Here is a 17703-nt window from a genome sequence, read left to right as displayed (position 1 = left end):
ACTCATGATTTTCATAAGTATTGCTAGAACATTGAAACAAATAAAATTGCCAGAATTTCTTCATCATGATTTAGTATCGATTATCTTATACTAAATATGGGATCATTTAGATCATTTTCTTATACTCCCTCTTTAAAGAAATGTAAGATCGTTTAGATCACTAACATTTCTTTACAACGGGAGTACAACTGTTCAGCAGGTGCAAGTAAAAATAAATGAACTCCACAACAATAACTGGTGAATCAAGTAAATAATACATAAATTTGACAGTATGCTAATAAGTTATTATAGGAGTTGTATCACGGAGCCCAAACAAAGAACTCAAAGGCAAACATTTAACAACTAAACTTCACAAGGTGATTTGAGATCTGAATTTCACAAAGCATAACACCGGCTGCAAGGCCCTGGTAAGTTTAACTTGACTGTGGAGTTAACTTTCCCCTCAATGTATTTTCTCACAGCCAAGTTTGATTTATGTGCATCCCTTATACATTCAGTTTCCAGTGGAGGGCATTTCCTGTCCAACATATCGCCAGAACATCGGTGACTGATAGGAGTGGTGTCCAATGTAAGGCACTCAAGTGATGTTGCATTCTCAAGAATATGACGTGCTAGCTCAAGCATGCTTTTTTGGGGGCAGAAACTACTGATCTTCACACTCTTGAGGTTGCGATGGCGGTGTTCTGACTAAACCTGGGAATGGTTATTAAAAAACTGGGTGAAACGGTTCGGTTCTTACTTTGGGTTTGATTGGTTCAGGTTTTATTGGGCTGAATCTTTTTTAGTTTGGTTTTGGTTTGGGTATGTGAAGAAACCAATTTGGGTATAGTTGGTTATGGGCTTAAACAGTTTGGTTATTAACGGCTGTAAACTATGGGTCCAAACCGGTTTTAGGGCATTGGTTATGTGCAATAAGCAACGACGCATCGTCAACGAGTATCTTTGATCCGCGTACATGATGCAATGCACTATGTAATTATGTATTATGGGGAAACAACACATACAAATTGAATGTGTCTGCTTGTGCTTTAGCTAAGCAATTGGTTTTAATGCACTTGTCAGTGAGCTTTTCAGTCGTGGGCGTTGTTTTTTTGACACTTGTTGTGTGTTGACCATATCTCAACGATAACTTTGTTCCCAAACTATTGTAGATGCACTTATGTCTTTTCTATGCCTTTTGCTTCTTGACATGTCGATTTGTGCAATCATATATACATTGAAGCAAACCCATAGTTACGTATTGGGTTTAAACCCACGGTTATGTATTGGGTTTAAATTAATTTGGGTGGAAAAAATAGAGGGTTTAGTTTTGGTTGGGCTGAAAATGGCATTAAACGGGTATGGTCCAAGTATGGTTTTGAGAGATACATGTACGGGTATGGTTCAAGTATAGTTTAGGTATGAAACCATTCTCAGATTTAGTTCTGACATTTGTCTCAGAGATGAGGGATCTCCCTCAAACCAGTCATACTTGGACTGCACTCGTGATACCTGAAGATCAAAGGGCAAGACATTTAAATTCATGATTCAAACATGGCAATTGGATAATCTTTGCAGGGTGAACAGTGACTTACAAGCAAGACAAACTTCTCCAACAAAGGAGAAGCATCAAAAAAAGAAACTAAGGATAAGTAATCATAGTCCCGATGAGAATGGAGTCCAGCAAGATAAATATTCAAGAACTTGAGGTGGCGAAATTTGCTAGATGCCACTGGTACATTAAGTATCTGCATAAAGATGACTCAGGTTAATTATTTCCGAGATATGGCTACTGTTATGTAACTTACCAACTTAATTATGAGAGAATACCTCATAACTAGAATGTATGGTAAGAGTCTCAACTTTTGGTGCACAGGAAGGAAGGTTGTCAATAGCATAACTGATGACAAAGCTATTGTTCAACATCAGGTTCTTCATCTTCCATGACTTTCCAAGCAAGAATTGCACACTAAAATCTAATAAGCGCAATCTGAAGATATTTGGGGCATTGATCTCTAACACCTGAAGGCTACATTCCAGCACTTCCAGGAACCTGAGCCGCTGCAGCAGACAAGGTATCTCCAGGCGAATGATGTCATGACAATATTGAAGTCTCAAATGTGCCAAAGCAAAGGAATGGGTCAGAAGGCACCCTAACTCATCCTCAGTAATATGCACATTACACAGATGCAGCGTTCTCAGGGTTCTCAAACCAAGTTGAAATGTGGGATGTAAGTCCAAATTGGCAAGGTGAAGATACTGCATCGAGCCTTGACATGTCTCAGATAGAAGCATGCATGGAAAGTTAAACGTTGCATCCTTCGGGGATAATGTAAGGTGGAGTTGTTCAATCCCTGGTGTAACCGCAATCTGGAGCCAACTGGTGAGATGATGATACGGTTCTGCATCACAAGGAATAACATAGTATTCAAGCCTCAATTTCTTCACACCAGCTCCTGAGTGGTTTCTTAAAACACGGTCAATCTTGTTGTTGTAGTCTCTTATAACATTTGAGCCTGTTGTTCTCTTACATAAAGTTTCTTTGGAGCACATTGTTTCATTAGTGAAGGTAAGATTGGGATAGCATTTCCAGGAGCTTTGGAAGGACCTAGACAAACAGGCAGCACGGGCAGCATCTTGCATTGGCAGTAGGAAATGTATATGACGCCAGATGTCCTGCATACAGAAGTACAGAAGATCATCATTACAGTTTGAGGTAAAGTATTATGGAAGTCTAATAAGGAATAATACTGTTCAAGACTTGCTTTGTAAATGTTGGCTTAAGCTGGGAAAGGATGGCAATCTAAATGTAAAGTACATCGATCGTGGCAAATAAAAACAATGGCAGAGCTCACATGGAAAAGGTTCTAGGTTCATAACTATCAAATGGGTCTTAAAACTGTGGCTGCATGCATCGCCTAGATGCAGAGGCCGGGGGTCATCCTCCTTTTCTAAAAAAATGTGTCTTAAAACTCATGGAACAGTTTTGTGCAGGAAAGTTAGCCGCAACAGAACAAAGCAAAGCTTGCTGCGGTGAAAGATATGTTCATAATTTTTACTTAGCTATGCTGCTGATAGAAGTCTGGCATTACCAGAACATACCTCTGGAAGATCTGGCATTGGATATCTTACTTTTTTGCCACCATGAGAATTAACATCCTGTCGGCAGGGTGATCTGTTTCTTTTAGAAAATGAAGCGATCCATCCATCTGAAACATTAGTGTAACTTTTAGTACAGACACCAACAGAAGGATATAACAAGTTCAAGCACACACAAAGTTAGAATCATTGTGCAATTTTTTGCAGGGACATCAGTGACTACAAGAGACAAAGCTTGGCACAAATATTTTAGCAAGACTCCACACACTGGGTGCCTCTTCCTCCGCCTGATGACGCCAGCCGTCCTCCCCAGCTCTGTGTTCAGCAGACCAAGCAGGCCTGGACTATACACATGCGCATCTGGCGCCAAATGCGACTACCCGTGCTTCCGGCTGGACACCATGACCACCGATGTGACGTCAAGAAGCCACAGAGGGGCAGCAACTCCACCTCCAAGCTCAAGCCAAGAAGGCTACTCTGATGAGGGCAGCACACTAGCAAGCTCAAGCCAAAGAGGCTTCCACATGAGGTTCTAGACATCACTGCCCATTTGGAACACCAACAAGTGCAGACTCAAACCTCCTTTGACAGTATCAAAGGTGAGCTTGTGAAGCTCGCATCGATGGTTTCACGACTTGCAGTCTCCCTTAGCAAGCAGCCATGTGCGCCTGACAACGGCTCACTGGAACAATCTCAAGCCTCTGCATTGTTCCAAACTCCATCACTTATCCTTCCATGGTTACTTGAAACACCAATGCCAACAGCACAACAAACTCCTGAGCCCGACGTCCGACTTCCCAGTGTGGAACTGACACCAACAGTTCACGCCACGCCCAACGTGTTCGAGGATATGCCAGAATATGATGTACATGATGATAAAATGAGTGGCAACTCAATTGGCTTCATTGATGTGTTAGATAGCACTCCCTGAATACATGGGATTCTGCATATTTTCCCTGTAACTGGATGTGATGCTATAATCCCTGCACAACAGCAGATACAAAGCAAGAGCATTTTTTCCTTGTGGGAATACTCATTTGAAAAGGATGCACAATGGCAGTGGGACCCTGGCAAGGACAACAGGAAGTTTAATGATCTGATTCCTGCATGTTGGTAAACAGTGTCAACAAATGCAGTACTCAAGCTCACAAATGGGAAGCCCATCCAACCTGCATCTATACTGTCTGAGCAAGGAAAAGTACAGAAAGTGCACACCCAAAGTGGCACCTGCTGTTACTTGAGACAGGAAAAAGGATTGGAATTACTATGCAGCTCACGGTTCAATTCCATGTACTCTTGCAAAATTATTCAGAAATGCAATGCGCTCAGAATTATTCACAACAACACATGAGCTTGGGTGGAATCACTCTTTGGCTGATCAATTATCAGCCTCCTTAACATGGCTGAAGAATTCTGGAGAGTTGCTGATTTCCATTGTTGAACAAGGATCTCAAGGAGGGTGAATGTCAGGGTATTAGTATTATGAGATATTAAGAGAATATTAGATGTAAGGGTAGAAGGGTTATCTTTGTATTAGTTGCTTGCCTTGTTTAGGAACACCCAAGAACAAAAGGCTTAATTTATCTTGTTCCTCTATATCATTCTTGTATCTTTTGTAACAATTCCCTGTGATTACCTTATCTTATCCCTGTTTTCCTCCAGTAATTGCAGTTATTCGGTAGCTTTAGTTAGGATCTTGCATATATTTCTTGGTACAATATTCAAGGTACAGATCCCCACTGCAAACAGGGCTTCAAGAAAAAGGTAAAAATATATATAGAAGTTGGATCTTCTGTCTAATTTTTTGCAGGAAGATGAAAGAGACCTAGAATTTACAAGACTCAAATTGTGTCAATCTGAAAATCAAACTCCAGTTGAGCGCAAGTATTTTTGCAAAACGACGGGATTGCCCAAGTCCAGTCGACTTCCTTCGATCTAGTAAAACTGGATCTCATCAGCTACTGAGATCCCCACTGCCGACAGGGCTCCAAAAAAGTTGCTTTTTTTTTACAGAAATTGGATCTTTTGTCCAATTTTTTGCAGGAACGCAAAAGAGATCTACAATCTACAAGAATAAGTTGTGTCAACCTGAAAATCAAACTCCAACAGAGGACAAATATTTTAGGAAAACAACGCAATTGCCCCCAAGGCTCGTCGAATTCCTTTGGTCTAATAAAACCGGATAACACCACGCACTGAGATCCACAATGCGGACAGGGCTCCAGAAAAAGTAGTTTTATTTACGGAAAAACTCACACATAGCAGCAAGGCGCACACAGGAGAATTAATAGCAGAGGAGCCGCAAAAGCAAAATAAGCAAAGTCGCGCGGGACTTACTATTGGCTTCCATACGGCCACGATTTCGCTTCTGCTTCTGCTCCCGCTGCCTGGACATGAGTCGATTCAGCGCCATCAGCCCCATGATTCGACGATGTCTCTGTGTGCGCTACTTCAATTTAGGGGGGCGGGGGGTCGGGTAGGAGATCCCGCTCTGTCTCAAATACGAATCCGTGTTTGAATCAGCTGGCGCGAAGAGGAAACCAAAGTTGGCGCCAAGGGAGGAAACCAAAGTCGCCTTCTACTTGGAGAGACGGAATCGCAGTAGGAACAACCAAACCCTAAGGGCATTTGCAACAGTTTCGACAACGTCTGTCTACAATGGCCTGACATGTCATCTGTAGACAGCCCTGAGGACAGCGTCTACATTGGGACCTTATTCGGTGGTCTATTGAAACAAAATAAATAAATGATAAATCTTTTGGTGGATCTGGACGGAACATTGGGGATTTGATCCTGGCCGCTGAACTTCCGCTGGGTGGAAAGGCTAATCACCAGATCGATCGTGGAAGGAGAAAACCATCGTAAGTGCAGACGGCTTCGATTCAACAGTACATGGCCGTCTGTATCTCCCGATTTTCCTGCTCTACAGATCGTTTGGAATTCTACCGACGACCTCTTCCTCTCTCTTGATTCTCTCTCCTCCACATCATTTAAAATTCTAGGAGAGAATAGCCACAATATCACTGGTGGAAACCACAAGTACCAAAATACCACTATGAAAAACCGAATGTGATGTACCGAGGTAATCACACCCAATCCAACATCAATTACAGAGTTCCTCACTTCAATTCAAAAGATACAACCCGAGAGATATAGGGGATCAGAGAGGAGGAGACTTGGGAAGGAGGAAGGAGACGATAGGAGACTGGGTACAGAATGTTGACTAATTCCTCGCTATCACACCGATCCGGCGACTCGGCCTGTTATACTACTGCCTCTCGCTCACCAGACGCGGCCCACTACTTTAGGCCCACTAACCTTCCGCATGAATTACACGTAGGTGGCTTCAGTGTCTGTCGTCGTTGTCAGTACTGTCGTAGCTGTACTGACAATGCCTCCCTCTTGAGTTGCAGCATGTCCCCATGCTGGTGCGTCCGGAAACCTGTTCTTCAAGACATCATAGTCTTCCCAGGTGGCTGCTTCAGCTGCTAAACCAGACCACTGAATCAACACTTGGACCTGCACCTTGTTGTGGCGTTTCACCATCTTGCGTTCAAGAATCCTCTCTGGCACCACTTGAACACCTGACAAGTCGACTGCTGCAGGCAACTGAGAAAACACTGGAGTGTGATCTGACTTGTGTTCTTTCAATTGAGACACATGAAAAACTGGATGTATCTGAGCTTCCGTAGGAAGTTGGAGCTTGTAGGCGGCTGGACCTATACACTCCAGAACCTGAAAAGGACCATAATATTTATAGGCCAACTTAGCACAAGGCCTATTTACCACTGAGTGTTGGGCATACGGTTGCAACTTCAAAAAGACCTCATCTCCCACTGAGAAAGAGCGTGCAGATCTATGTTGATCCGCATACATCTTGATCTTTGCTTGAGCTTTTAGCAGGTGGTTTTTGAGTAAGGCTGAGTGGGATTGGTGTTCTCTCAACCATTGTTCCACATCCACGTTAGCCGACTGAAGCACTGATGAAAAGAACCCATAATTGGGGTTGTAACCATAGAGAGCCTTAAACGGGGAGCAGCGAGAAGAGTGGTAATTGGTGTTGTACCAAAATTCAGCTAGAGCAAGCCAGGAGTGCCATTTGTGAGGATTGACATGGACAGCACACCTCAAGTACATCTCCACACATTGGTTGACCCTTTCACTTTGCCCGTCCGTTTGGGGGTGATAAGTTGTGCTCATGGTCAACTTTGTGTCCCATAACTTGAATAAATCTTTCCAAAAGTGACTTGTAAATATCTTATCTCTATCTGACACAATAGAAGAGGGTGGCCCATGGAGTTAGACCACTGACTCCAATAATTCTTTAGCCACTGTGGGTGTAGAGAAGGGATGTTTGAGAGCAATGAAATGGCTATATTTGTATACCTGTCTACCACAACCAAGATGACTGTATATCCGTTGGATTTAGGCAAGGCCTCAATAAAATCCATAGTGATGTGTTGCCAAGGTATATCTGGCACTGGCAAGGGATTCAACAGCCCTGGAGACTTACAGTTTTCATGTTTAGCTTTCTGACAAATCTCACACTGTTACACAAATTCAGTCACATCTTGCTTCATGCCAGGCCAACTAAACAATTTCTGCACTCTTTGATAAGTGGCTTGAATACCAGAGTGACCTCCCACAGCACTAGCATGAAAGGCAGAGATCAGTTTTGTTTTTAAAGCTGAATTTGCCCCAATCCAGATCCTATCCTCCTGCTTAATTATTCCCTGGTGTAAGGAGAACCCTTCTGCATTCTCAGTGAACACAGCCAATTGTTGCAATAATTTTTGTGCCTGAGGATCCACTGCATATGAATTAGTGACTTCAATCATCCATACTGGCTGACTCTGAGAAGTAGTTGTCACAGCTAACAAGTGCCCCACTCTAGATAAGGCATCTGCCACTGTATTTTCATTTCCTTTTTTGTACTGAAAAGAAAACTGAAGTCCCACTAATTTCATCATGGCCTTCCTTTGCAGATCAGAGGTGAGAACTTGATCTCCTAGCTGGCACAAGCTTTGATGATCTATTTTTATGATGAAGGGACCTCTCTGCAAGTACGATCTCCACTTCTCCACTGTCATCATAATGGCCAGAAACTCCTTCTCATAGATGGACAAATGTTGGTTCTTAACTCCCAGTGCCTTGCTGTAATAAGCTACAGGATGTCCATGTTGAAGAAGCACAACCCCCACCCCAGTTGCACAAGCATCAGTCTCTATGATGAAGGGTTGGTCGAAATCAGGCAAACTTAGTACAGGTGTTGTTGCCATGGCCTGCTTGAGGGTGTCGAAGGCTTGTTGTGCACCTTCAGACCACCCAAAGCCATGTTTCTTAAGGAGCTGAGTTAAGGGTTTGACAATAATTCCATAGCTCTGCACGAATTTCCTATAGTACCCAGTCAGTCCAAGAAATCCTCGCAATTCAGTAACAGAAGTGGGAACTGGCCAGTCCAACATGACCTTAGTCTTTTCAGGATCAGTAGACACCCCAGTATCTGAGATAATGTGCCCTAGATATTCCAATTTCTGTTGAGCGAGTACACTTGCTAAATTTTGCATAAAATTGATGCTCCCTCAACACTTGCAGTACGTTTCTGAGATGATCCAAATGCTCTAGGAATGATTTGCTGAAAACTAAGATGTCATCCATGAACATAATCACATACTTCCTATTTTGAGGGGCAAACATGAAATTCATACCACATTGGAAAGTGGAGGGGCCACCACACACTCCAAAGGGCATCTCTCTGAACTGATAGTGTCCACAATGGGTTTTAAAGGCAGTTTTGTGTTCATCTTCAGGCACCATTCGAATTTGATGATAACCTGCCCTTAAATCCAGTTTAGAAAACCATTTAGATCCTCCCAGCTCATCCAATAGCTCATCCACAATGGGCATAGGAAATTTATTTTTCAGAGTGATAGAATTCAGCTTCCTGTAATCCACACAAAATCTCCATGATCCATCCTTCTTTTTAACCAACAAAACAGGAGAAGCAAATGGGCTGATGCTGGGCACAATGAGTCCTACTTGCAACATCTCTGCCACTTGTCTCTCTATTTCATCTTTTTGTAATGGAGAATATCTATATGGTCTTACATTCACAGGCACTGTACCAGGAAGTAAATGTATTGCATGATCATGTACTCTGCTAGGTGGCACAGATTGTGGCTCTTGAAAAACATCCTCAAATTCTGTTAAAAGAGCTTGCACTTCGGCTGGAACACCTATTGTATGTTTATCTGACACAGGGGAGATCAAAACAGTGGCCCATATATCATTTCCCTGGTGCCACCGGACCACTTGCTCTGCTGACATTTCTTGCAATTAAGATGAAACGGCAGTAGTAAGGCCTTGTAACTTGATCACATGTCCCTCCAACTGAAATTGCACCCACTTCTCTTTCCACTGACATACCATTTCTCCCCATTGCTCTAGCCAATCCATTCCTAGAATCAAATCATAGCCTCTCAGAGCCAGGGCTTTGAAATCATACTTGAAGGTATGACCTTGCACCCACCAGTGTAAGTCTGCTACTTCTTCAGTACATTGTAGCAATTCACCATTTGCCACTCTTACAGGCAAGGCAGTGTCTAAGGTGGTGGTTGTCACTTTAAGTCTCTGGAGTAATGCAGAATCAATGAAGCTACTGGTACTGCCCGAATCCACAAGTATGATAACTACCTGGTTTCCGATGAGAGCTCGTAATCTGAGTGTTTTGGGATGATCAGCACCCGATAGAGCATTGACAGACAACTGCATTTCTGCCATAGCTTCCTCCTGAGTAATAACTGCATCCAAAATTTCATCACTGAGTATTGCAGAATTGTCCGACTGCATGACATGCACCTGTGCAGTAGGGGACTTAGCACACACATGACCAGGCATATATTTGTCTCCGCAGCTATAACACAACCCATTGATTCTCCTAAATTCTTTCAACTGCCTAGCTTTCCATAGATCACCCGAGGGCACTGAATTGATTCTGTTATTAGATTTCTGGTTGTACATCTTTGTATAAGAAGATTTAACACTTTTAGTTCTGCTCATCACTTCTTCTTGAACAATAGCATAATCTGCCGCTTCAGCTACATTCCTTGGCAACTGAATCTCTACAGCTCCTCTGAGCTCTTCTTTTAAACCCAACAGAAACCTGGTGACCAAAAAGGTATCACTAACAGATTGCTCATATAGCAGCAGCTGATAGACCAACTGATTAAATTCCCTTTTATACTCCAGGACTGACGCAGACTGTTTAAGCAATAGCAACTCTTTCATTTTGTTCCGGTGTACATTTCTATCAAATTCAGTAGTCACCGCAATTCTGAATTCACTCCAGCTTGGCCACTGATGTATTAACTTGTATGCATGAAACCAGTTCGCTGCATCCCCAAACATGTGTAAGGTTGCATATGTTACCTTAAATGCTTCTGGAATGTCATCCATCTAACCAAATCCTGACATCCGAGCCCTCGAATTTGGGAAAATCCATCTTCGGCATCCAAGGTTTCCGGCTGTGTGACTATCCGGCATTTGCTGTATCATACTGATACCGCTCGCCAAAGGTTGCATTACCCTGTACCTGAGTTTGTACTTGCTGCTGAGCTTGTTTCAGAGGAGGTGATCCCAGGATTCCATCACCGCTGGCTGCCGATGACTGCATTGACTGTTTGTTCAGCATCTCTCTTGTTGTTGCCGCCTGCTTGTCGGGCTTCCCCCATGGATATCATTGCGAGGTTCACATTACCCTGCACCACATCAAGGCGTTCCACTTGCTCAGCCATCTTCAAATCCAACCTATCTAGGCGAGCTGCTATCTCATCAATGTGTCCGAGATGTTCAGTGGCCTTGGAGAGAGCTTCAAGCTGCTTCATAACAGATGCCTCGAATGTGGCCATTGAGTCGAGCACTAACCGTATCTGCACACTTGCCTTCGTCGGAGCCGTAGCGCCCTCGTCTACTGCCGCCGGAGTCGGCGAGCCTCAGGTGTTTTACGGACGCCCCCAACCTGAGCCTCTACAACCGACCCGCTCGCCGCCTTGCCTCGCAAATCCAGCCGCTCGCCGGAATTTCACACCCTCATAAGGAACCGAGGGAAACCGCGGCGTACCTGAATCCAAAGCCGAACAACCACCGCCGCCCAGAAAATGCCACCGGCGCCGACTCTGACAACGGCCGCCACACCGCCGCCGCGAACCCCGATCACGACTCGGAATTTCACGGAAGAGCCCAACCTAGCCGTAACCGAGCTCGATTCGCCACACCCCGCTGCCGATCGCCCGAATCTGATACCAACTGTGATGTACCGAGGTAATCACACCCAATCCAACATCAATTACAGAGTTCCTCACTTCAATTCGAGAAATACAACCCGAGAGATATAGGGGATCAGAGAGGAGGAGACTTGGGAAGGAGGAAGGAGACGAGAGGAGACTGGGTACAGAATGTTGACTAATTCCTCGCTGTCACACCGATCCGGCGACTCAGCCTGTTATACTACTGCCTCTCGCTCACCAGACGCGGCCCACTACTTTAGGCCCACTAACCTTCCGTATGAATTACACGCAGGTGGCTTCAGTGTCTGTCGTCGCTGTCAGTACTGTCGTAGCTGTACTGACACCGAAGTGCCAAAATAGCACTAAAGTTCAGGTTTTCCATACCAAGATAGCACTACCGTCTATTGTCAAACATATTTTGTTAGTCAACGGTGGATGGAGCTGTCAGTTTTTTCTACCTTGCCAAAAGTACCCTTCATCCTATCTCTGAGCGTGTGCGCTGCTGCCCGTGGCCATGGGGCTTGTACTGGTCAAAGTGGCCGGAGATTGTTTTGTCGGCCCGAGCTCTAGCCACGGCTCCTGTACATGTCAAGCCGGCCGCCCCTGTTCCACGTTGTTCCCAGCGACATGGAGCCGCCACTTTGCAGCGCACGCAGCACCGCCCAGGCGCCCACCACGCCATGCATGACGCCATGCCCGCCCAGCTCCTCCCCGCATCCAAACCATCGCCGTCCCACTGCGGATGACGCCGTGTCACCTCCTTGCTCCGGAACCGAGCGTGGAGCATGGCCCCGCTGCGGCCCCTGGATCTTGCCCGATACTATGCGTGTGTGCTGCTTGTTGTTGCTTGCCATAAGCTAAGTGCATCATGTGGTTGCACAACGCCACCGCCGCTTGCTATAGTTGCTGATGGTGCGAGTGCGAGGCACGACGGCCAACAGGGTTGAGGCAGCGCAACAGCGGTGGTGGCGACCGGAGCCCGGAGGTGGCGCACAAAGCAGGTGGCAAAGCCGAGGTGCGGCCGGGCGACGACGAGCTCGGTTGTGCAGCTGCGCTTGACAATGCGGGGGAGGGAGACATGCCTCTTGCTGGTGGATTCCATCGACGCCGGCCGCTTTCCCTTGTCCAGCCACAAGCACACAGTAAAAGGGCAAAGTAGTATTTTTACTCATCTGTTAGTCTCAGTTAGCTCATAGTGGTATCTTGGCATGAAAATTTTCAAGTGAGTGCTATTTTGGCACTTTGATTTTTCATAGTGGTATTTTGGCACTTGTGGTTTTCACTAGTGGTAGTTTGGCTATTGGCTCAAATTCTAGTTGTCAACCCTTCTAGACAGCTGACTGTACATCATTATACATGCCCTAAGGTGGAGGAGCAAATCAAAAAAGTCCATATATGGATGGGCAACAGGGACCTCCCTCTTTTAATATACCTTTCTCTTAGGAAACAGCAAGCAGTAGGCCCACGTCGCGGTTTTACCCTATTCGCACAGACCCGAGCGAGACGGGTGAACATGGGCCGACCCATTCTAATCTGTCTGTTACCTCTACAAATCCCGGTCTTGAAAATCTTTTAGAATTCCTCAAAAAAATGGAAATCTTTTTTAGGGCCCGCTTGGAATCGGTGTAAGATTTTACGTCCGGATTTGGTATACACCTGTATTATATGGGCCGCAATGTGACTTCCGCCTGGAGAAAAAATGACGCCTAGAGGTCTGTATTGTTTTTACGGGGGTATCTAGGGCCAAATGGTAATCCAAGTGGAGCCTTAGAAGGTTTCAAGCTGATTTTTACCGGTTTGGAACCTGGGGGCTGCTAGGAATCAGCCGGCTGATCTTAGAAAAGATCAGCAGCCTTCCTAGCCGTCGATTTGCATTGATTTGGGCCCCTTGTTTCCCCGAACCACGCTATCACAATACGCTCGTGTCTCCTCCATCGTGACTCCAGGCACTGGCATGTGCAATGCAATATCCTCGCCTAGCTCCGGCGAGAACCGTTGCTAGCTGACTTGCAGCATCAACTCTTGCTTGCACTAGCCGCAGCGCTCAGGTTGCAGCAGTCACGTCACCGAATCTCAGAGAAAAACGCCAGTGAGCTTGCTATGCACCGGCAACGGTTGTAGTGCCGGCAAGCTCCGGGATTGCAGCACCAGCAACTATGTTGCTGCGACCATCCCTTGAAGCATCGGCGATGCTCCGACGGCCCGGCAATGTCTCATTGCAACGCTAACGATGCTCCGGCGGCCCGGAATGCTCCATTGAAACAATCATGAGGTTTCGTCAGCCTGGCGAAGCTCCATTGAAGCACCAGCGAGGTTCTGGTGGCCCGGCGAAGCTCCATTGAAGCATCGGTGAGGTTCCGGTGGCCCGGCGAAGCTCCATTGAAGCACCGACGATGTTCCGTCGGCTCGGCGAAGCTCCATTGAAGCACCGCCGAGGTTCCATCGGCCCGACGAAGCTCCATTGAAGCACCGGCGAGGTTCTGTCTGCCCGGCGGCGCTTCATTGAAGTTCCGGTAACGCTCCATTGCCGCCGGTGGCGAGCTGCATGACAGGATTGAAGAGCTTCTCCATGGACGGCTGTAAAACGCGAGCATCTGCAGCATGGTGCCCGTTGCAAAACGCAGGGGTGCAGCAGCAGCGCGCGGTGCAGGCGCAGTCTCGCAGTGTGGTGGTCGGAGGAGCTGGACAGTGTGGTGGGAGAACAAAAGAGGTAGGAGACTAGGCCGTCTAAGAGAAAAGATAATGATAGAAACGAGTGGCTCGCAAGGAAAGGCAGTGCGTCGTGCGTGGAACCACCGCGACATGTGGCGTCCAGCGAACACAGATGATTTCTTGCATAAATCATCCGGTTGTTTTTAAATGATTTCCTTGGAACCTCCAAGAAGGTTCATGAGCCGGGTTTTTTCTTTTTTTTTTCTTTTTTCTGTTTCATGTTTCTTTCTTTTTTTATTTCTCTGCTTTAAAAGTAGAAAAATCATAGAAATGTTCAACATATTCAAAAAAGTTCAGAAATTCCAAATTTTATTCACGCTATCAAAAAAATGTTCGTATTTTCAAAAAAGTTAAGAGTTTCAAGTTTTCTTCATGTATTAAAAAATTGGTGTTTCAAAATTGTGTTCATGTTTTAGAAAAATGTTCAGAATTTTAAATTTCAAAAGAATTGAAGTTTCAAACAAAACTGTGTTTTAAAAATATATTCAAATTTCAAAAGCAGAAATTTCAATTTTATTTTTGTTTTTCAAAATGTGTTTCTGTTTTTAAAGATTGTTCGTGTTTTTAAAAAATCACAATTTTGAAATATATTTGTGTTTCACAATTTTGAAATTAGATCAAACATTAGTGTTCAGATACTTAAACTAATGAAAACAAAACAATTTATTGAAAATGTAACAATATTGTTGCACTGTCACGTCAGAAGAATATACATGAGTTTGTCACATTGTGCTATGTTTAGTTTTAAGCTTGCTGTGCTGAAATGACTTGATTTCTTTCTGACATTTCTAACTTATACAACTTTGAAGCAACAAGCCAACATTGCTGCTATCGAAGAGTCGGTGTACAGAGTACTAACATCCTTCAAGCAAAGGGTATGTTTCTTTGAAATTTGTTTACTCAATAAAATGCAGTCCAAATAGTTGTGTAGAGACCGTTTTATGGTACATACTAGAGATGGTTGGAAGCAAACAAAAGGTTATAAATGGTTATAACAGTCTATGTGATAATCTGAAATCTTAACCTAAGGCATCTTGTATCTGAATATTGGCAAGGGCAACATACCTAGTTAAAACATTACTTTACTGCAAATCTGAACATTCCTGTCCTAGGCTTGCAATCTTAGATGGATAGCCTAGATAAGAGCTGACATAACATATGCAAAACAATTGCCCTAAAACAAATGTTATTTTTAGAGGTCATTAAAAAATGTCAATATACATTTTGTTTTTGATGTTTACGGTGATTGAGTGGTGAAGCCCCATCATCTATGGTCCATATTCCAGTTCATGCAAATCCATGTTGCTGCAATATTACACAACTTCCAAATTAAGAACATTATCACCTTTGTTCACAGCCAAAAGGTAAACATCTTAGAATGGAAGTTTGCAATATATGTAGAAAACATAATGCAAAATCATATGCTCACTACAAAATGGCTTTATTGTGAAAATTGTGTGATGGCTCAATCCAATCTGATGCGGGTTGTATACATATATATCATCGTCAGGGTACCTAGTAGTCATGAAGTTCAGAGTTGTTGACAGCATCATATAGCATCGCCCAACCATGGGCACGGAAGGAGGGTGGTTACTGTTAAACAACGTGACAGGAAGTATGCGCCTGAGGACATGGCTGCCGAAGATTGTAGCATAGGATAGACTAGGAGTTTGTTATAGTTTATATTCTTGTTATCTTGAATATCTATCTCTAGTCTATCTCTTGTTCTCCAAGATTGTAATCCCAACAACTTGTACGCTATCAGGGAGGTCGCGACCCTGCCTATAAACACGAAGCCGTTGGCCCTGGCAAAGGCACGACGTTCCCAGCCTTTTCTCACATGGTAATCAGAGCCTAACTCTTCCATCCATCTAGCCCTAGCCTTTCCATCGCTCAAGCTTCCGCCATGGCATCCTCCAGCTCATCCAACTCCACCCTCACCGGCCAAATTACCGAGAAGCTCACCCGCACAAACTTCATCCTCTGGCGCACACAGATCACGCTGCAGCTCAGAGGCGCGGGCGTCTATGGCTATGTTGACGGCAGCATGCCGGAACCAGCCAAGACCGTTGTCACCAAGGACAAGGACGGGAAGGAGACGGCCGCACCAAACCCCCTTCATCCGATCTGGTTCCAGGAAGATCAGCAGGTACTTGGTTATCTTCTGAACAATCTTTCCAAGGAGGTACTCGTGCAGGTGACCTCGATCTGCCATGCACACGAGCTCTGGACAGTGCTGGCGAACATGTTTTCGTCCCAGTCGCTGTCTCGCATCAACAACATCCGCGTCGCCCTTGCGAACGCACAGAAGGGAAACCAGTCCGTTGCGGCCTTCTTCGCGCACATGCGCTCCCTCACCGATGAACTTGCTGCTGCAGGCAAGCCACTCGACGATGACGAGCTCATCTCCTACATCATGGTCGGCCTCGACATGGAGTATCAACCCCTCGTCTCCGCCCTCGACGCCCGCACTCAGCCGGTCACCCTTGATGAATTGTATGCTCAGATGAGCAACTTCGATCAAAGGGTGGCGCTGTTCCAGGGCACAAACTCTGGTGGTGGCAGCTTCAAGTCTTCTGCTAACGCCGCCATGCATGGCCGAGGTGGTGGCTCACGCTACCGCGGGCCAACCCGCGGCAAGGGAAACAACAGCAACAACACCCGTGGTGGCCGCGGTGATCGCGGCGACCGCGGTGACCGCGGCGACTCTCGCGGCAGTGTGGCCGACCCTCCTACACCAACAACAGGGGCGGCCACCGCAACTCCTCCAACAAGCGCCCCGATGCCGTACGATGCCAGATCTGTGGCAAACCTGGCCACACAGCAAAAGACTGTTGGTACAAGTTTGATGATGATGGTGACTCGTCCTCGGATGAGAAGGTGGCCGGGGCAGCTGATGGCTCATATGGAGTAGACACAAACTGGTATGTGGACAGCGGTGCAACCAACCACATCACCGGTGAACTCGAGAAGGTGACCATGCGTGAGAAATACCACGGCAAAGACCACATCCACACTGCCAGTGGAGAAGGTATGAAGATTCGTCACGTTGGTCACTCAATTATTAATACCCCTCATAGAAAAATTCACCTTCGAAATTTTTGCATGTCCCTAGTGCTCATAAAAACCTTCTATCCGTTCATCGTATTGCTATTGATAACCATGCCTTCCTTGAGTTTCACCCCTTCTATTTTTTGATCAAGGATCAGGCAACGAAGAAGGTGCTTTTCGAGGTAGATGCGTTCGCGGGCTCTACCCTTTGATTCCGGAGATTAGAAGGTTCAATAAACAAGTTTTCAGTGCCACCAAGCTATCTTCAACACGGTGGCACGATCGATTAGGGCATGCAGCTTTTCCTTTAGTTGAACGATTACTTAGGAAAAATAAACTCTCATATGTTGGAGAGCATAATGTCGAAACAATTTGTGATTCATGTCAGAAAGCTAAAAGTCATCAGTTGCCGTATTCAATTTCCACTAGTATTTCTACCAAACCTCTACAACTCATTTTCTCTGATGTTTGGGGACCTGCCCCTTCTTCTATTGGTAGACATACATACTACGTGAGCTTCATTGATGATTTTAGCAAATTCTCCTGGATCTACCTTCTTAAGAAAAGATCCGACGTG

The 17703-nt window shown here is 45.2% G+C and overlaps 1 protein-coding gene and 1 pseudogene across 1 annotated transcript; one reads left to right on the top strand and one right to left on the bottom strand.

Moving 5' to 3' along the window:
• Positions 1-212: 212 nt before the first annotated feature.
• On the bottom strand, positions 213-11615 carry LOC123112570 (uncharacterized). Its single transcript, XM_044533600.1, has 5 exons — positions 5416-11615; positions 3082-3188; positions 1810-2655; positions 1575-1727; positions 213-1491 (listed from the first exon to the last, which is right to left on the bottom strand). The coding sequence occupies exons 1-5, from the start codon at positions 5498-5500 to the stop codon at positions 1384-1386; spliced, it is 1299 nt and encodes a 432-aa protein (XP_044389535.1). The 5' UTR covers positions 5501-11615; the 3' UTR covers positions 213-1383.
• A 4843-nt stretch (positions 11616-16458) lies between these two features.
• On the top strand, positions 16459-16597 carry LOC123118158 (uncharacterized; annotated as a pseudogene).
• The last annotated feature ends 1106 nt before the right edge of the window (positions 16598-17703 follow it).

This window comes from Triticum aestivum, chromosome 5B (genome assembly GCF_018294505.1).
Source record: "Triticum aestivum cultivar Chinese Spring chromosome 5B, IWGSC CS RefSeq v2.1, whole genome shotgun sequence".
NCBI classification, from domain to species: Eukaryota; Viridiplantae; Streptophyta; class Magnoliopsida; order Poales; family Poaceae; genus Triticum; species Triticum aestivum.
This window is presented reverse-complemented; position numbering and strand designations above follow the sequence as displayed.